The 20,839-nt window shown below is 46.2% G+C and overlaps 2 protein-coding genes across 2 annotated transcripts in view; both read left to right on the top strand.

The window, feature by feature from the left end:
- The window catches only part of ESPL1 (extra spindle pole bodies like 1, separase), a 61,589-nt gene extending 52,595 nt beyond the window's left edge, over window positions 1-8,994 (top strand). The window contains exons 24-30 of the mRNA XM_063123107.1: window positions 299-454; window positions 1,284-1,457; window positions 3,682-3,786; window positions 4,739-4,854; window positions 5,038-5,121; window positions 6,641-6,799; window positions 8,539-8,994. Coding sequence (XP_062979177.1) covers window positions 299-454; window positions 1,284-1,457; window positions 3,682-3,786; window positions 4,739-4,854; window positions 5,038-5,121; window positions 6,641-6,799; window positions 8,539-8,740 — 996 coding nt within the window. The 3' untranslated portion in view covers window positions 8,741-8,994. The remainder of the gene's footprint in view (window positions 1-298; window positions 455-1,283; window positions 1,458-3,681; window positions 3,787-4,738; window positions 4,855-5,037; window positions 5,122-6,640; window positions 6,800-8,538) is intronic.
- A 3,352-nt stretch (window positions 8,995-12,346) lies between these two features.
- PFDN5 (prefoldin subunit 5) lies at window positions 12,347-20,482 on the top strand. Its single transcript, XM_063119567.1, has 6 exons — window positions 12,347-12,454; window positions 14,924-15,026; window positions 16,370-16,401; window positions 18,048-18,122; window positions 19,455-19,560; window positions 20,045-20,482. Exons 1-6 carry the CDS (start codon window positions 12,383-12,385, stop codon window positions 20,122-20,124), a joined length of 468 nt encoding a protein of 155 aa, XP_062975637.1. The 5' UTR covers window positions 12,347-12,382; the 3' UTR covers window positions 20,125-20,482.
- Window positions 20,483-20,839: the final 357 nt, after the last annotated feature.

The following is a 20,839-nucleotide window of genomic DNA, read 5'->3' as shown; positions in this document are numbered from 1 at the left end:
TCTGGGCCCTTTTTGAGCTGGCAGCGATGATTGTAGGAAGAGGGGCTCTTGATACCCAGGGTCAGAGCCTCTTGCTGTCTCACCCTGTCACTCCTGATTCCATCAGACTTTGCTCTTCTCCCCACCAAAACCCTGTGGCTTTGCTGTCTGTGGCTGCTGCAGAGGGGAGGGCAAGAGTTTGAGCTGGGTAGGAGAGCAGCATCCGCTCCTAAACTCCACTGCTGTCGTGCTGTTTGCCCTACCTTGGCAGCTGGGCGAAGGGCTGCCCCTTTCGAGGAACTCCTGCTTCCCTCCCCAGGCTTTAGCCGAGTCCTTGGAGGAGCACGTGCTGGGCTGCTGGAGGGGCGCCCTGCTACCAGCCTGCGAGGACCGAAGCTTGGCCAAGGAGGCCGCCCACCTTTGGACTCATCTCGGGGCATGTGGCTGTAAGGAGGTGGATCTGGCGCTGCTCAAGGTGAGGGGCCCCTGCGGGAGCCTTCAACACAGGGAGCCTGTGGCCCTCTGGATGCTGCTGGACTGCAACTCCCATAATCCCTGACCATTGGCCGTGATGGCTGGGGCTGATCATTGGAGTTGGAGTCCAATGACGTTTGGAGGGCCATAACAGCTGGAAAGAGCTACTGGTGACTGGGTGAATCCAGAGCAAAAATCCAGCTTTCCGTTTCAAACTGGCTTGCCAGGTCCTTTCCAGGAACAGGGCACGAAGGGTGATGACCTCCTTTTTGCTCCCAGGTTCTGGTATTCAGAGGTACACTGCCGCTGGTCATGGAGCTTCCATATAACCACCACCATCACTTTTGATAGACCTACCCTCCATGCGTATTTCCAATTCCCTTTTAGAAAGCGATCTAAATTAGTGACCACTGCCACATCCTGCAGCAGTGATTTCCCTATTATGCATTGCATGAATTTATGGGCTGGATTGGGATTCCCCCCCCCCCCCGGTTTTTCTATCTACTGTTCTCTGCTGCAGATCTGCTTCACTGGGAGAATTCCCCCATCCACGGTCTCTCTCATGCAGTGTTGTTATTGTTTTTTTAAAAAAATAAGCCTCTATCATGCAATCCCCCTCCCACCATTTGAAAGGAACTAGGATTTGTTTTTTTTAAATCTCTCTCCCAGGGCATGCTGTCCAACCCTTTAATTTTCTAATTGCCCCCTTCGTTTTTCTGCTACTCTATGCTTTTTGGCCCTTTCACAAGCTCTTGTTGTATCAGGCAGCCCTGATAGGGATTGGGGGCAGAGATGGCTTGCGTTTAATGTCTGTTCTCCCCTCCCAATAGGCCATGCTGACTGGGTCACATCTCTTGACCCCGCAAGACGTGCGGGGTTTGGTGCAGGGGCTCAACCCAGCTCAACCCGAGAGAGCTCTGAACCTGCTGCAGGAGGCAGTGGACAAACTGGGATCCTGTACTGGTCAGGTGCCAAGTAGCCACTTGGTCCTTGTGCTGGATAAAGTGAGTGAATTGGAGGTTTCCGCGTAGTCTTACACCTGGGACAGGGAAACGCATCCTTTGCTTGTGGAAGGGGCTGTTGCTTGGGTTCCCTTCCCAGTGGGGGATGAAAAGCATCACCTTGTGGGATGGCTGGGTCTATTGCTGGGACCGGCAGCCTATGGGCCCTCCAGACATTTTGGCCTACAATTCCCATATTCCTTCACCATTGGCCATGCTGGTTAGGGCTGCTGGGACTTGTAGGCCAAAACACCTGGAGGGCCAGAGAGTTACTCACTCCGGTCTATTGGGCACTGCCCAGCTTTTGGCCTGCCCAGTATCACTCTCCAAATTTTGTTTTTTGTATTTTTAATCTTCCCAATAACCAATGTTTTCTGGGTGCAGATTACAGTTCGTTAAAAGAATAAAACACAATAAAAACAGTTAAAAGAATCCAATACAAAACATATTGGCTCTACAAAAGCAGCATTTGAGAGTACAGCTTCTCTCTTCTTGATGATCAGGGGGATTGGGTGTCGAGATTGCTATATTTCTCTTGTTAGAGAGAAGAACAGCTGGAAGTTTTTAGTGTGCGAAGAGACAGCGAGATAGCCAGAGACCACAGACACTTGAGTTTCTTCAACTACATTTACTGAGGCTTAACTTAGGAAGGAAAGGAACCTCTTGTGCAAGCACTGAGTCATTACTGACTCTTGGAGGGACGCCAGCTTTCGCTTATGTTTTCTTGGCAGGCTTTATAACGGGGTGGTTTGCCGTTGCCTTCCCCGGCTGTTATTACCTTTCCCCCAGCTAACTGGGTACTCATTTTACCGACCTCGGGAGGATGGAAGGCTGAGTCGACCTGAGCCTACTGCCTGAGAACCAGCTTCCGCTGGGATCAAGATCAGGCCGTGGGGAGAGTTTCAGCTGCAGAAACTGCTGCTTTACCCCTCTGCGCCACACGAGGCTTGAGGCTTAACTTAGTTTGATAAAAATATATTTACAGCATACGTGGCACATAACACAATACTCACAGCGTAACAGCATATACCAGGAAAGAAATAAGAAGACATTCATGCACTAGCCATATATATACAACACATTATCTGTACAGACAAATAAGCCACTAATTGGCAATCAAGTCACCCCACTAGAAAATGCCCTGCCCAGGTCCAGATGGCTGACCTTGACATTTAACAGTCTCTTGTAGAATCTTCTTCTGCGGGCAAACCTAAAACTGTGGATAATGGAAATCCTATACCGGACATTGGGTGGGTTGGGGGTATGTCTCTGCTTCCTTCCAATGGTCTGACCCTCCCCCACCCCCACAAGACAGAAGAGACTTAAGAGTGCTTCCAGACTGACACTCCTAGCGCTACCCATCAAAAGACATTGTGAAGTTATTTCTCTCCTTAACGTCTTTTTCGGGTAAGGAAAAAAACACACACAGAAGGAGCAGTGGGGGAAAACACAGGTGGGTTACAAATGGAAGACGACAGCTTCTGGAACCCCTGTAAAATCCTGTGAACGAGAAAGGGCGATGGCACAACAAAAGCCTCGTCTGGAAGCACCCCTAGTCTTCAAAAGCTAAAGGAAGATCAGTAGTCAATCAGATGTTTGTGTAACTTTTTTCCCTCGCTCTTCTGCTGGGATGATTAATAAATTCCTCTCCGTGTCCTACATAATGGTGGTTTAATTTGAATGTGCATCAGCTACATGGCAATATGCTGATGGACATGTAGCGAGGCGTGGCTGATCCTGCCAAAATATGGAGCTGTCAGCCACCTCCCAAATTCTTTAGTTTAGGAACGTAGGACGCTGCCTTATACTGAGTCAGTCCATTTGTCCATCTACCCAGTATTGTCGACACTGGCTGGCAGCAGTTCTCCAGTGTTTTAGGCAGGAATTTTGTCAGCCCTAACTGGAGATGCCGGGGATCGAACCTGGGACTTTTGCATGCAAAGCAGATGCTCTACCACTGAGCTACGGCCCCTATTATCTTTCTGAGAATTTGTCATGTGCTTGCTGAATATAATGTGACATATTGCTGATGTACAATTGAATAAGCCTAGCACAGCCTTCTCCAACCCAGTGCTCTCCAGATGTGTTGGACTGCAACTCCCATCACACTGGCCGTGCTGGCCGGGAATGATGGGTGCTGTAGCCCAACACATCCAGAGGACATCAGGGTGGGGAAGGCCAGCATTGCAGTTCTCTCTTGCACTTACCTCCCGATCCTCCTTTCCAGCACCTGCAGAAGCTCCCCTGGGAAAACATACCATGCTTGAGAGATCAGTCAGTGACCCGGTTACCATCTCTGCATTTCCTGCTTAGCTATTCTCTGACAAAAAAGGTAAAAGAATCCCTGCCCTGTTAGAAGACGGAAGAGCCTGATCTAGACATGGCTTGATACCACCACCTTTTGAAGATAGGCTTCATAGCAAAATGCATTGACGTAGTCAAAGCTAAGTAGCGGGTTTACTGCATGCCTGAGTCTTCAGGTGTCTGTCGCCTTGGTGATATCTCTAGCATAAAGGATTGTTCAGTTAAGTGCTGAGAAAGACCCCGTGGAGGGTTTTCATGGAGCATAAGGCTATCAATGGGCTATACTGTATATCGTCCCCCCGTATCGGGTAGTGCGCTTCTGTATGCCAGTTGCTGGAAACACGAGTGGGAGGGTACTATTGCACTCCTGTCCTGTTTGTGGGCTTCCCATTGGGGCATCTGGTTGGCCACTGTCTGAACAGAATTCTGGACCAAATAGGCCTTGGGTCTGACCCAGCATGGCTGTTACCGGTTAGAAATGGCACTGAGCTACCCTTGCTTCCTCTGTGGCCAGAAGGTTGGCTTATTCTGCCGAGTCAGCTGGAGCTGTTTGCATAGGAATGCTTCTGTAGTGCACCTACTACCTGTCTTTGATTTGCATAGGTTTGGGGGTTTGGAGGAAAGGGACTGGGGCTGATGGATGAATGAACTTTTACCTAGAGGTTCCCTTTCTGGTTCTGGTTCTAAATGAGACACTGGGCTGACTAGGTGTAAGCACACGCTTGGGCTTTTAGGTTGTTCTGTTTATTAATTCTCCACCTTTTAAGAAGCTCAGTTCTGTCATTTGTGTCAGTCAGTTTGCAGATTTAACTGGATTCCTTTAGGCAATGAGTCTGCTCTGGCCTTAGAGGTTGCCCTTGTCTTATCAAGGCTACACCTAGTGAAAAGCTTCACAGGCTGAAATCTGTGCCCAGTACCAAATTCCGTGCTCTTTTTATCTCCCATCTAACAAAGCAACTTTTTAAATCTCCTTTGAGCAGTATCGGAAAGAGACGATCCTCAATGGTGGTGTCGACAGCAGCAGCACCTTTTATGTCCTAAACCCCCACACAAACCTTCCCGGGACGGAGAAGGTGTTCAAAGACTGGTTTCAGAGGTAGGTATCAGCACGTGCCTGCTTAGGGCCTGCATGCAAGCTGGAGTTCTACACAACCTGCTAGTAGGTTTCCTTTTTGACCGATGGGAGCTTGCAAAGTTGACCCAGTTAAACCAAAGTACAGCTGGTCTTAACCGTGTGAACTTGTTTTTACCCACCCACCCTTCCCTTATCGCTTGGTAGTGAGCCTGGGTGGACAGGAGTGGTGGGAGAGACCCCCAGCGCAGATCAAGTACCACTGGCCCTTGAAGAACGTGATCTCTACATGTAAGTACACCGTGGAGCTCTAGTGTAAACTAGTGACGGAGGAGAAGGCTGGTGCTGTGATGCAATGGGGTGGGGGTGGGGAAAGCATGTTGTTGGCAGTAAAAGGCAAGACACTTTCCAGCAGTTATTGAGCTAGGTCACCACGTTGTCCTGGGCAAATGTGGGCTTTGCACATGTCGATGGGTCTGAGATTTCTATTGATCTCATTGTGAGGTGGGCAGTCACAGTTGCTAAGAAAGATGTGAGCAGAAAGAGGGCAAGGGAATCTGAGAAAACAGACAGCTGTCTTCTCCTGCTCTTCCCCAGCAAATGGTACTTGGAGACATCCTTCTACGACCTGGAGTTCTAATGATTGTCTGGTCCTTTCGCTCTTGTGGTGGAGCCTAAAATCCCAGAAAGTGATTTTAGGCTTTACAAATGAGTGGCAACTTCAGTTCATGGGAAATCTTTTTGAGACTGAGCTCCTCTTCCCTTCCCAAACATCAGACTTTCCTGGTTAATTAAAACTACAATGACTGACACTCTGATACACTCCCTGGGCCTTTTAAGGAGGTTCCATTCTAGAAAGCTCTGCACATGCTTATTAGTGTTGATTCTTATGCACCTATATTAAACAGTGTAGTGAAATCAAAAGGCACAGGCTCTGTCCTCAGGCTTACAATGATAAAATTAACTTGCAAGGAGAGTGGAGGAAAAAGGTGGTGGTGGGGAAAACAGGCCAGTTTTTCACTGATAGAATGGACAGGTTTAACAGGCATTTTCAGTCCAATTGGGACCAAGCTGTTTGTCTGTTCTGAAGGACTGGGGTGGGGGGTGATCTAGCAGTCCCTGTTCATTTGGGCAGTGACAAGGCCAGAATTTCTTCCCTTGCTGTCTTTTTGCAGCCACAGAGCAACTGTCTGTGTGCTTCCTGGGTGGTGGGGTGTGTGAAGCAATCTCCCCACAGTTGCTGATCTGAGGGCTGGGGTCAAGTTGTTTCGTTCCTCGCAGTGGTGCTCATCTTGAGGGTGCAGCCTCCCATCAACCTTTGGTCCTCTAGTTATGAATGACGTGTCCAAGTTGGTAACAAGCCAAATTTAGCTGGTGCTAAATTTCCCCTAGATATAGAAGCTTTCTATATGCAGGATTCACAGAGGAGAAGGGCTATCAATGGCTACTAGTCTTGAGGGCTAAATGCTACCTTCAGTATCAGAGGCAGCATGCCTATGTATACCAGTTGCTGGGGAGCATGAGTGGGAGGGCGCCGTTGCACCCGTGTCCTGCTTGTTGGATTCCACATCCATTCGGCCGGCCGCTGTGTGAACAGAATGCTGGACTAGATGGACCCCTGGTCTGATCCAGCAGGGCTCTTCTTATGTGCTTCGGAGTGTAAGTGGGGTTGGTGCTTGCATCAGCTATCGGATTGATGCACTTGTATACAACAGGCAGCTGAGGCTGTAGTAAAAAGGATGACCAGAGTTTGGATCCAACTGGGCATTGTCTTATTTCTGGTGGTGCTGTTTATCTTGTCTTCCTGTAGCTACGCTGGGCATGGTGCAGGCGCCCGTTTCGTGGACTCCATCCTTAAGGTGGACTGCAGGGCGGTGGCTCTTCTTTTCGGCTGCAGCAGCGCTGCCCTAGCAGTGCAAGGCAACCTGGAGGGAACTGGTGCTGTCCTCAGGTTCATCATGGCAGGATGGTAAGTTGCCGCAACCTGCGCTGGCTCGGCCTGTCTCTTAGAATCTGAGATCAGCATGCGTTACAGACCCTGGAATCTTGTGGGCAGGATTCCCATACTGTATGTGAAGGGTGAAGTCCGCCTACGAAAAACGGAGCCACCACACTGAGTGCCTTTATCTTTGCTCAGTCTGCTGGAGGAAGGATGCCCCATACAACATTATCAACCAGGATATGTGTAGTGGTATCTTATGCCCGGGAGAGAGTAACGGCTACGATTCTCCAGCCGAGTTTGCACTGCCTCTGACAAGTGCAGGGCGATCCCCGAAGCATCCCCATTCCCTAGAAAGGGTGGACTATCCAACCAGGCCTGGGTGGGCAGAAGATAGATATCCAACTATTTGGACTTCACCACCAATGGTAAGGAATGCTGGGAGTTGGAGAACTATTTTCTGCCCACCCCTGAACTAGGCTATCCCTGCCCAACTGATGTGGGGAGATGTGTCCTTTCCAGTTTGGTTTAATCCAAAGTTTCACTTAAACGATCTCCTCTGCCCCAACGGGTATTTTGGTGGTTAGGCTTGTTCATGCTTAGTGGTGGCAGAGGGTGAGTGAGAGTACTTCCCTGCTCCTTTTCTGTAGCTGGAAAGGAATTCTTTCCAGGTCAGATTAGCTAGGGGCCCCAAAGGGAGGATTGCATTCCTTACAAGTGTATGTGGTGTTGTGCTCAGCTGTGCAGCACAACTAATTTTGCTATCTCCCCTGCCAGCATCTCTCTGTATTGCACCCACACAGAGTGTATGCAGCATATGTTTGATGTGTGTAGCGTTGGGCCCTTGTGTGGATGGTACTACTTTTCCAGTAAAAAGTGGAGCTTGATGGCCTTTGCGCCCTTCTAGTCCTATAGAGAACACTCTTCCCATGATCTTTGTTACTCTGAAATCATGAGGGATATTTATTGCTGGTTTGGGAAAGTAAAGCTATAGGCCGGAATGAGGACAAATGTTATAGCTCATAAAAAAAATCCAGCTATAGGAAGCCCCGATGCTATGTTGAGACCGGGCAAGGATTTAATTGTGGATGCAACTAGCAAGTAGAAATAGACCCTCAAGAATGGGGAACACTTTGGGGGTAGGACCAAATGGCCCCTCACCCAGCCCTTCTTGGGCTGGATGATCTCAGTGGTGTGACCATGCCTGCCCCAGCCAGCGTTTCAGCCAGGGATCAGTTTTACTGCATGCAGGCTTTCCCTGGTGTACAGCAAAGCCCCTCCACTCCCCAATGGAGGTGGCAGCTGGTAATTCTTTCAGGGGGGAGTGGCATGCAGGGGGGATCCCCACTATTATCTCCAAACAAAGACAGGTGTGTGTGTCTTTCTCCAGGGAAACTCCTGCCTTAAAGTCATTACTCAGTGCTTTGGAGAAGCTAGATAGTAGAACCTTATTATTATTATTATTATTTATATAGCACCATCAATGTACATGGTGCTGTACAGAGTAAAACAATAAATAGCAAGACCCTGCCGCATAGGCTTACATTCTAATAAAATCATAATAAAACAATAAGGAGGGGAAGAGAATGCACCAAACAGGCAGTATAAAAGTCAGAACAAAATCAAGTTTTAAAAGCTTTAGGAAAAAGAAAAGTTTTTAGCTGAGCTTTAAAAGCTGCAATTGAACTTGTTTTCAATGCTTTCTTTGGGTAGGAACTGCAATATCCAGGATTGCGTTTTAAAAGTGGTGTGTGTTCCTTGCTTTCCAGTCCCCTGGTGCTGGGTAACCTCTGGGATGTGACTGACCGAGACATCGATCGCTACATGGAGGCACTTCTGAAGAGTTGGCTCAAGGCAGGGTCCAGAGCTCCACTGCTCCAATATGTCATTCAGGCCCGCCAGGCTCCCAGACTCAGATACATGATTGGTGCTGCCCCTATAGCCTATGGCTTACCAGTGTCTCTGCAGTAGACAACATGACAAGAGCATGACATCTGGTTTAGGGTGGGAGGGATTTGACTTGGATGATTTTTTCATGGACTCTGAACTGCCTTTAATGCAAACTGCTCTTGTGGGGGGGGAGAGGATAAAATATTTGGCCTATGGAAGCTGGTTTGGTCACTAATTGGTGCCTTACCTTGTCTTGAGGAGTCTGTGTTGCATTTATGGGGGGACATTCCTATCTAAGTTTCTGGGTTGGTTTTTTAAAAATATCATTTGCGCAATGTACCAATAAAATTCCCAGAGATTATTATCAGTTATTCTTAAATCTATTTGTATTTTAATGTTTAAAAGCCTAAATAAAAGTCAAAGCAAATAATTCTGTGTGTGTGTATACACACACACTAGTTCTGACCAATATGTTATAGCTCCTGATTTGTATATGCCTCCTGGTAGTGGCTATAGCATTCTAGCTCTGTGATTAATCTTCCACTCTCGCTTGGCAAAGCATCTAGGGCACACGTGCCTTCTGTTGCAAATGTATTTATATTTCCTAGCTCTTCCCAAGGCTAGCAGAACATCATGAGTTACGTAAAAGAAGACTAAAAGGTGGTGTATATAATGGATTTGATAAATAAAACAGAAGAATGAGATGCAGTTGTATAATACGTACAGGTCCCCACATTCCCTGTTTTGTTGGTACAGGATCTGGGTTACCTTGATGAGGAAATTCCTTTGTAAATGTCAAGCAGGGGGTATAATGTTCACTATACAAATAGCAACACATTGAAACTCTCTTCCACCAGCACAGTTGATCAAGCTGATATTTGGATCCACCTCACTGGTTACAGGATGACAAATGGGTGAAGAAAGGGATAGGGCATAGAACTGCAAAACATAAGCTTAACAGAGTGGATACTTAAAACTGCAAACACCCTCCCCTTAATTAGGATAGCTTACTCTAGATATTTTCACAAGGACTGAGGTATGTATACCTACAGTTAAATACAGTGCTGCTTGACCCGCTGCTTGTTCTAGCAAAGATTAATCTTGCCATTGGAGAAACTATTTACAAGCGTGCCCCCATCCCACCACACACACGTGTGAAATTGTGGGAAACTTACCGATTCTATTGCTGCTGTACATTTCTAAACTAAAGCAAAACCACTTATCACAGGTAGGATTTAATCTGAGCCTTGGCCTAGCCCCAGAACCCTACTAGAATGCCAGAGAGCCGCAAAGAGGGTGCATCAGCTTTCACAGCTTACCTTAACCCCTAAAGAGAGTAAGGGCCACAGTTCCTGAGTCAAAGAGGCAATGCTTGTGGCCAGGCTTCAAGCTCAGCCTCCTGGTACATCATCCCATTGTGATGATGGACTGTGACATCATCCCATTGTGTTACATACCACATCTTTGTCCCAGTGGCAATCAATGTGCAGGAGGGAAATTCAATGTGGTGGCGATGTTGGGCATCATTTTTCTGTGTTAGGCCTTTGAGCAGGAATGGAGAACCTCAGGCCCAGGGGCTAAATCCAACCCTCTGGATTTCCCAACTACTGATGGTTCGGTGGTTTCTTTGCTTTTGCACATCTCCCTCCCCGCCCCGCAATTCTAAAAGATTGGAATGCCTCTCCTAAGGCTTGTTTATTGGTAATAACTTCAAGATAAAATATGCTGATTTTTTTTGTTTTTGTTATATTGGGGGCACCCTTTTTACTCTTGGTCCTGCCCACCACTGGGAATGTGGCCCCAGAGAGCATCTTCAAAGTAGGATTTGGGCCTTGGGCTGAAAGAAGTTCAAGGCGCTGCCTTTGTGCCTTGCCTATAAGCATCAGTCCCTAATCTGCAAGTCCTACCTTCAAGGCTTGTTTGTAAGGATGACCAAGATGGTATGTGAAATAATTTGAATATTCTATGTTATGTCCAGAATTGCATAAGCAGACTTTTGATCACATAACAATTTTCCTGTCTTCTCCCCACTGAGTGCCCCTAAAGTCTTCTCTGGAGGGTCCCCCAGTTCTCCAGAGTAGAATGTGGGTGGGGGGAGGGGAAGGATGTGGACCTGCAGCAGGGAGAGAAATTGCACTGTTGGCAGATTTTATTTATTTATTGCATTTTTATGCCGCCCAATAGCCAAAGATGCTGTTTCAGTACACACACTCCCACAAACATTGGGTGGCCAGTTACACATTGCCAAGAGAGCACAGCATTGCACATGCCAATTTATATGTTTAGATGCACGTTAAGAAATCACAACTATAACAAATAGAAATACAGGACATCTCACTATCATGTGGAAGATTGACTGGGTGACCTGTGTGGCTGCTCAGTTGGCTGTCCAGACTCTTAAGTGTTGATGGGCAACTTCCTAGTCTCCCTTCTGGTGGTTCTTTACCTTTAAATCTGACTTGGAGTGTACAGCCCTTCAAAGAGAGGATAGTCCTCTGACAGATTTTCAAACAGGACTGTCTTCTATAAAGTAGGACATCTAGCTACCCTAGAAAACAATAGGATGTCATTCCAAGTATTGTGTATTACAATGAGAATCTTAGTCCGTGTAAATCAGGTTTTGTATTAAAAAGCTCAAAAGCCAAACTTCTGCCAACAGATACAACTGAGCTATCATGAATTTCTATTAGAAAAACAAGCAGACAAGCTACTCTACTAGAATTCCCTGAGCGGCTGAGAGAAAGGATATTGATGTACGAACTGAAAGCGGGCAGGCCTAAAATCTTTTTTGGCAGTGCTTAGGGTGACCATATGAAAAGGAGGACAGGGCTCCTGTATCTTTAACAGTTTCATAGAAAAGGGAGTTTCAGCAGGTGTCATTTGTATATTTGGAGAACCTGGTGAAATTCCCTCTTCATCACCACAGTTAAAGCTGCAGGAGCTATACAAGAGTGCCCAGATTTAAAAGAGGGCAGGGCACCTGCAGCTTTCACTGGTGTGATGAAGAGGAAATTTCACCAAGTTCCCCATATATACAAATGACACCTGCTGAAATTTCCTTTTCAATACAACTGTTAAAGATACAGGTGCCCTGTCCTCCTTTTCATATGGTCACCCTAAAATATGCCCACAACACACACACACAGAGCAAAAGGTGCTTGTGCTTTTTAAGTGCTTCCATGACAAACAGATTTTCAGCAAATAATGTAGCGATATAACATTTCAAGCTGTGAATTTATGCGTCATTTCAGTTTTTAAAAGCACAGGAGTGTCTTACAGGCTCACTTTTGTTGCCGAGTTTTGAAACCGCTGTGTCCACTACGCCAAAAAAAAAAAAGCAAACAAAATATGTGTAGTCAAAAGTGGGGGAGGACCACGGCTAGCTTGCTATTAAAGTTTGTGCAACAGGCAGAAATTCAACCAGTAGAGTCCTTCACTCCATCATGACGAAATAGCTGTGTGGGATTTCTGCCTTGTAGCGCAGCCGTTTAGACGACACTGGAAGCCTCTGAACACCGCCCTGCGTCTACCGCTCCAGGAGGAGGCTAATCTGCAACCGGAAGTGAGGGCGGCGTGGGATCTCTGCGTAGCACGGGGGCGGGGCTTCCGGCGAGTATTGGGTCACAATAGGCTCATTGACCATAGACTCCGTGGGCTAGAGAGGACGCCCGTGCCCGCCCAGTGTGGCGTGTGGAAGAACGGCTCTTCTCTCTCCCGGCCAAGATGGCGCAGCAGGTGAACATCACCGAGCTCTCCCTGCCGCAGCTGGAGGTGCTGAAGAACCAGCTCGACCAGGTGAGGGAGGGAGGGAGCGAACGGGCGAGGAGGCGGCGGCGGAAGGGGACGGGCAGCCCTCCCCGCCGGAGCCCGGCTGAACCCATGAAGAGGCTGCCAGGCGCCAACTGCCCGCAAGCGAGGGGGCTCCTGGCCAGCGCTGCCCTAGGATGCTTCTAGTGTCAGGGTCTGCGTGGAAGGTTTAGGGCTAAGTAGGGCTACTCGGCAGTAAGTTCCCTTGGACCCAGCGAGAAGGATTGCAGCCTCAGCCACTTTTTCGGGATCTGCAGTGGAAGGGGACAGGATGGGGAAAGCCCGATTTCGTGATGTTGCTGGAAAGCCAGAAAGCTTCAGATTGCAATACTTCGCCTTCTCCCCACTCGCCTCAAATTCGGCTTGGCTTGGCGAGAGGCTTTGCTGTACGGCCATCAGATCCAGCCAGGCTCTTCCCCCTATCCGCACCAAGTGCTGCCCTGTGTCCCCAATGGGCACCGCTACTTTCTGCCCCATTTCAACAAGCTCCAGCCCTCTGATGTTCCTGGCGTCGCCCGTTTCATATCTCTATCTATAATAAAAGCCCTGAGGCCTCCTCCAAGCCACTTATGCAAATAGGAGAGAAGGCAGAGGCAGTGGATTGGCCTACTGGTTGGTGATGTCACAATGACATTGCCCACCAGTAGGCCAATCCACTGCCTTTGCCTTCTCTCCTATTTGCATGTTTAAAAATTCTGAGCTCACAGGGATCACGAACTTCTTATTGCACAATTTAGAATCAAACTAAAGAGAATAGGGAAGACCCACAGATCAATTAGGTATGAGCTCACTAATATTTCTAATGAATATGCAGTGGAAGTGAAGAATAGATTTAAGGGACTAGAGTTAGTAGATAGGGTCCTGGAAGAACTATGGACAGAAGTTCGCAACATTGTCCAAGAGGTGGCAACAAAAAACGTCCCAAAGAAAAAGACAACCAAGAAGGCAAGATGGCTGTCTGCTGAGACACTGGAAGTAGCCCAAGAAAGAAGGAAAGCAACATGTGTCACCAACATGAAAAGTTTGGAAAGCTCTGCCCTAAAGGGTCAAGTTTGTAGTTTTGGGTGCCCTTCGATCCAGCACTGCAACTGGAGGCACAGGTGGTCCCAGCAGTCCCCAGCCAATAATAATAATAATAATAATAATAATTCTTCCAGTGAATGTCAGGTGAGGAACACAGTCTGTTGGTATAAGAGAGCATGAGACTTACGTTGTTATCTACTGGGTTAGACTATGAACCATTTAGTTCATTGTAGGGATGGGCTGCTTTTGGGGAAGTGTATGAGAAAGGTACCAAACAATTTCTGAAGTAAGCCATCTCTTGGTCATTCATTCCCCATGGTTTCTGATGTTAATTGAATTACAAAAAAAAATTGGCTTTGCCTATATTAGAATGGATTGGTGCTCATGTGTTCTGTATCCAGGATAAATGGGAGTTTATGTTCAGACAGTCATGGAATAAACATAGAATCATAGAATAGCAGAGTTGGAAGGGGCCTACAAGGCCATTGAGGCCAACCCCCCTGCTCAATGCAGGAATCCACCCTAAAGCATCCCTGACAGATGGTTGTCCAGCTGCCTCTTGAATGCCTTTTATTTGGGAGAGCCCACAACCTCCCTAGGTAACTGATTCCATTGTCGTACTGCTCTAATAGTCAGGGAGTTTTTCCTGATGTCCAGCTGGAATCTGGCTTCCTTTAACTTGAGCCCGTTATTCCGTGTCCTGCACTCTGGGAGGATCGAGAAGAGATCCTGGCCCTCCTCTGTGTGACAATCTTTTAAGTATTTGAAGAGTGCTATCATGTCTCCCCTCAGTCTTCTCTTTTCCAGGCTAAACATGCCCAGTATAGAATCATAGAATAGCAGTTAACATGGGATCTTTAGTTTTCATACATGTGCTCACATGGAACAGAAGAGGAAGTGGACTGCTCCAAGTTTTGCCATGAGTGTCAGAAGAGGCTAGCATGCCTAAAGAAGGTCAATAGCAGGAAATTGCACTCAGTTGCCACACTTTCTGGTCCACATATCCATTATGGCTCCATTCACTTTCTTGCCATGCAGCCTCTACCCTCCTCCAAGTGTCTGTGATGTCACTATGAATGTCATACAAAGCTGGCCAGATTTTTTTTTTAATGAAAGCACCTGGTGTCTCAATAAACCAGGGTTATGTTTACTGGTGCTCTTTAGATCTTTTGGACTACAATGCCCATAATCATTGGCCATGTTGGCTGGGACCGATGGAAGTTATAGTTCAAAATATCTGGAGGACACCAGGTTGCTTCCCCTTGCAATAAAGCAGTTATCCCAGTTCTTTACTGTAATCACTTGTGGCATAGTGGCCCCCGTTGGCAAAATTATTTTACACTACTTTAAGAGTGCCTGATCCAATTATAATTTGTAAACTGAGGCTATGGGTCCTCCATTGCTGAGCTTTGGGTTTTGTATGCCTTTCTATAGGAAGTGGAATTCCTTTCTTCATCCATCGCACAACTTAAGGTGGTGCAGACAAAATACGTGGAAGCAAAGGACTGTCTGACTGTCTTGACTAAAGGCAATGAAGGCAAGTAACTTTATTATTTTTTTACATGTATATCCTGCTTTCCCCCTTCTAAAATGTAGCCACTCACAGTGGGCTACAACAATGAAAATATAAACCAGCAAAACAAACATTAAAAAGTAGTAGTAATATATTATTGTGTCTTTTTTTTAGGTGGTGAGGATGTATTTAAATTCTGTTCTCCTGACCAGCTAGAAAACAAACAAACATTCTCTATATATGCAAGTAGTAATGTGAAAAATTCAGGATACTAGAATGTTAAAATCTGAAGGCAGTGCATTATCTCACTGCTCCAAACCAATCACTACCCAGAACCGGTCCCAATGAAAGCAGGGTTGTGCCCAGTGTTAGTCCTTTTTAGAGTAGGCTCATTAAAATGATTAATATTGGATACAGTCCATAAACAAGGAATGGAGCACCTGATTTTGTCTTGAGCCATGAATTCCATAATGACCCCTTTTATGTAATTCCTTTTCGATCAACACCCTGCATTACTCTAGGCAACCTTGCAGCCCTCACCCAGCTCCTCCCAAGAGCCCTCCAAGGATGACCTTTGTTTGGATAAGATGCTCAGTACACCTGTGGAATGTTAGTGCATGCGCTGTGGCCTAACTGGATGCTGGACATGCAGAAGGGTTGATTTGCAGTACAGTCCTATACAGGTCTACTCAGATGTAAGCCCCTTTGCATTAAATGGGGCTTACTTCCTGGTAAGTGGGTATAGGATTGCAGCCTTAAGCATCTTTAATTTGGGGAAGAGGGTGAACCTTGACTTTGTCCTCACCTCCTCTTGCTACCTGGAAGATTCTCCTTTTACAAATTGAGTATTTTTTTCCCCATTACAGTGAGGGTAGATACGCCATGTTTCTCACAATTTTGCTTTTCTCGCATTTCGGGGTGTGTGTGAAATTTGTGAATTTCAGTGGCCTGCTGAAATCATTCAATTGTATGATTCTGGTCATCCGGTTTGGGCTCACAGTGACATCTGGGTTAAGGAAGCTGTGACTGGAAGAGGATGGTTTGAAGGTCAAAACTTCTGAATTCTGCCACTGACCTACCTGGCAACCCTTTTCCTCTCCTTAGTTCCTTACATGAAACAAGACCGAGACATACCTTACTATGCTATCTTAGAGATTTGCATGAAAGATGCTGTGGAGGAATTCGTCAGTAGTTCCTGTGACTCAAACTATTTTCACTTAAAAAAAAAAAAGTTAACCAGTTAAACTGAGCTGAACTGAATTAGCACTTTGAAAACCCATCTTTGTGGAAGTTTCTGCTCAGGAAAGGGATAGTTCTGCAGATTCTATGAACAGTAACGTTAAAAGGCTGTATTTTTGTCTCCTCAGGTAAAGAGCTATTGGTTCCACTCTCCAGCTCTGTATCCTTTCTGGAAAGATGTGGTATTTTGGCAGCACAATAACCTACTCCTGCTTAAAACTTTTCCATTCTTCCATAAGCTGCCATTCCATTATCCTATAATTACTGGGGTTCCATGTCGTATCTTTCAGGGAGCAGTCTCTTTGGGGAGCCTTACGCCTCCTCTCTATAATCACTTTGTGCATGTGCTCTAATCATGGTTGTTCGAAGAGTAGGGACGCCTCATTTCTCTCTGAGGTTCTTTTCAGGCTCCTAAGTAGAAAAGCCTGGGCCTTGTAAGCACATGTAAATATGGTGGTAGGTAGCTGAATTTTGTCATCTCTGTGATACTTTTCTCCACCATGGCTCTTTAGACATTTTCTTGGTTTTAGCATAAGCAGTACATAGGAAGCTGCCTTATACTGAGTCAGACCCTTGGTCCATCTAGTCCAGTACTGTCGACACTGACTGGCAGTGGCTCTCCAGGGTGTCAGGCAGATTTTCCCCCCAGCTTTACCTAGAGAAGCCAGAGATCGAACCAGGGACCTTCTGCATGCAAAGCTGGTGCTCTACCACTGAGCCACAGTCCTTCCAGTGCACATTGGTTTCAAGCTGATTTTGAGACAGTTGGAGAAAGGCAAAACCTGCCCCACTCCCCAAGGCCCTGGGGTCACCAAGGATGCCTCTCCCCAGCTGTACCTCCAATTATTCTCTGTATGACCACTCCCTACCTTTCATAGTGATGCGTGTTTTGTGTTTGTCACAATAGAGCACTGTGTGCAGTGATGCCACATCTCATCAAAGAGATATCACTGTATAGTGTAGTGTTGTGGTCTCCTCCGGCTGAAACATCTTTTGCACCTTCAGCCTAAAACAACACACCAGGTTGCTGTGCTGTCTGAACAAGCTAAAATACGCGGTGCTACTTCTGGAGAAATATAAGGTAAATTTGTGTTTCCATGGATTATATTCATTCCTGCATCTTTTCTTCCCTCTGATGTGCAACAGATCCATCAGGCACAAGTTTGGGGTCACGCTGGCCATTGAGGAAATATAAAACAGTTGGAAAACATCTATTGCCTAATTAAGTGCCTCATTAATTAGACAGTTAGTGTCCATTTCGTGTCTAAGACTGCTAAGGGGATGTCTACAGGGTTTTCTGCAAAGAAAAAAATGCCTATTCCTCTCTTTAGCTTATAATGTATGAATCCTCCTGTGCCTCTACATCCTTAAACCAAATGATGTCTCTAGATAAATGTTGCACATATCCATTAATGTAACTTGCATAATTTTTATTGCAGTATTTGGGATAATTTTGGTGTCCTGTTTTGCTTTTTTACAAAAATTGGAGAGAGAGAGAGAGAAGACAAGTATGGTAGAGGTTATTAAATGAGTGGGAGAAAGGTGTCCTGTGAATTAATAGGGAGCTACATAGACCATACAAATATAACCCCTGAAAGGTCCTTGTTTTCTGAGCCTTTGCACTTTCAAAGTTTTGTCCTTGACCATGAGGGCTAGAAACATTTGGTGCAACTGTTATATGGTCCTGCAGTGTGCCTGGCTTCTGTACATCTGCCGGATGGGGTGTTTTGTCATCAGAAACGTAATTCTTCTCTCCTCAGTTGATTTCTCCCTGCCTCTTGCACATTTCCTTAACCTCTTCTATAGATGTATGTTCCTGGGAAGCTTTCTGACGTCAGCCAAGTGTTGATAGATGTAGGGACAGGTTACTATGTAGAAAAGGTAAGACACCCGTACTCTAGATTTGCACAAAAGTGATATGCAATTTAAGGAAGCAGCAACACATAATTTAACTTTATGTGAAACATTGGGGCCTGCTACAGTCTGATTCTTTACTACTTTCTGCTTTGAATAGAAAAAGGTTAAGTTGTACTATTCAACAGGCTTGGCCTGGAGGTAGCTGTTGTGGACCCTAGTTTGTGGCTTTAGCTGTTCTCCTAGAGTCTATCAGTATGGGTAATAATGAGGTTTTTCAAGGTCTGTTAAGGTTTTTTAAAATAAGGTGATAAATTGTGGACAATCCTACCCCATGTCAGGCAATGTCTAATCTTATGCCGCATACGCAAACCATGCTGTTCTACTTCATGTTGACTGACCTGCAGTAAACAGCACCTACTGCATCTGTACTCAGAACTGCTTAGTATTGAATGTGTGACTGTAGCCCTGAAATGCTTCAGCATGGGGGGGGGGACTCGAAATGGGAGCTATAACTACAGTCTGATCCAGATTTCTGTGGTCCCTTTAGCAAGAGGCTATTAATGGGGGCGCCTAGTCCCATTTTGTGCCAGGTGCATGGGGTGCTGGGGAACCCCTGATGTCCTTGAGAATGTACAATGTGCTTTGCCTTACCACTGCACAACCATAGCCAGCTTCAAAATACCTGAGATTTAGGGAAAGGGCTTCTGGTGAAGACCATTATGTTCAAGTAGCTTCTTTCATTTCACAGATGCCTGTGTGTTGTACCCAAGATTCATTTGGCTAGTGTGCACTCATATGCGGCAGCAGGGATAAATCCCTCAACAGTCTATGAGCCCCAGCAATTGGCTACTCCGCTTGCATCAAAGCTGGCATGGCATTGAGAGATGACGAGAATTGCTTCTGAAATGTGCCTTAAGTGAAATATAAATAAAAGTCAGGGATTCTTCTTGAGTCAAAAAGTCTGACCAATTTTCAAAGGAAGCCAAAAGAGTTTCAGTAAGAGTAGCTAAATTTCTTAGCAGGGTTTTCCTGCATCCCTAGAGAATAAACCTACAATAACCGTGGGTATGATGTTTTCAGAGGAAAAGGTAACCTGAATAATTGGCATGCCAAAGTAGTTAAGGGTTTAAGTCAGGTGCCTCCAGATGTTTTGGCCTGTAACTTCTCATCAGCCATGGCCAGTGTGGTCAATGTCAGAGATATGGGAGTTGTAGACCAAAGTATCTGGATGGACCCAGGTTGGGGTGGCTGGTTTAAATTATAGTGTGCCCCTTTAGCAGTTCTAGCGCACCATTCTTTAGTTCAAAAGCCATCTTGGTGGGATGGAGGGCTGTCACAGTACCTTTGATCTTGCAGTCATTAGATGATGCCAGAGACTTCTTCAAGAGGAAGATTGATTTCCTGACAAAAGAGATGGAGAAAATCCAGCCAGCACTACAGGAGAAGCACGCAATGAAGCAAGGTGAGGGCCTGGCAGTAGGCAAAGACCTAAATCTGGTGATAGCCCATCTGTTCTACCTCCAGTATTTGAGGCAGTAAGCCTACATACACCAGTTGCTGGAGAACTTGGGTGGGAAGGTGCTGTTGCACCATGTCCTGCTTTCTTGGTCCCTGGTTGGCCACTGTGTGAACAGAGTGCTGGACTAGATGGGCCCATGGGTCCATCTAGTCCAGCACTCTGTTCACAGTGGCCAACCAGCCATTAGTCAGGGATGAACAAGCAGGACATGGTGCAACAGCACCCTTCCACCCATGTTCCCCAGCAACTGGTGCACACAGGCTTATTGCCTCGAATACTGGAGATAGCACACAACCATCAGGGCTTGTAGCCATTGATAGGTTTGGCCTCCAGGAATTTATCCAACCCCCTTTTAAAGCCATCCATGTTCTTATGTCATAGCATACAGCTGGAGTGAGTTCTTGACTCTTTGTTTATTCTTTTGCAGCTGTGATAGAGATGATGAGCCAGAAGATTCAGCAACTAACAGCAGCAGGGGCTTCACAGGCAACAGCAGCAAAGGCCTAGCAAACACGGACCACTCCTATGCCTTCATGGTTTACTATTTTGTGATGTATCCCGATATAGCAGCCCAGAGTGCAGCACTCCAGCCAACTGTGCACTTGAGGGTGGGGAAGAGGTGGCTCATTGTTTGAATACAGGTGGGATTTGAGTATGGCAGAAGCTTTGTTTTGGGAATGATGACATCTTGAGGAAGATCCCATCTGTTCAAGTGGACGGGCTTTCAGTAGCCCTATGAACGGGTGGTTGTATTGCTGGTTGCCACATAGAATTTTCTTTAATCTTAAAAAAAAAACACCTGTGAAAATTTTGTTTGTAAATGAAATTGTACAAAATAAAACAGGTAGGATTACAGAGCAAGAAATGTGTGTGCAGACTGACTGGATGATATTTGGAATCGAGAGTGGGGAAAGCAAGGAACTGGGTTGTGGAGGTGGGCAATTGTTAAATCTTTTTGGATCTAGGGTAAATAACATTCTGATTGTATGTATGAAATGAATGTGAGGGAGAATAGGTCCAGGTTCCAGGACTGAGTCTCTTTCTTGCTAAATAGTCGTTAAGAGTGTAAACTGTAGCACAGCCTTCTCCAACCTGATGCCCTCCAGATGTGTTGGACTGCAACTACCATAATCCCCAGCCAGTTGACCAGGCCAGCAGCTGCAGTTCAATGTATCTGGAGGGCACCAGATGCCTTAGCATATTTATTCAGAAGCAAATCCCA

This window comes from Elgaria multicarinata, chromosome 3, assembly GCF_023053635.1.
Source record: "Elgaria multicarinata webbii isolate HBS135686 ecotype San Diego chromosome 3, rElgMul1.1.pri, whole genome shotgun sequence".
NCBI lineage: Eukaryota > Metazoa > Chordata > Lepidosauria > Squamata > Anguidae > Elgaria > Elgaria multicarinata.
Note: the sequence above shows the minus strand (reverse complement) of the source record. Positions and strands in the feature narration are given on the sequence as shown.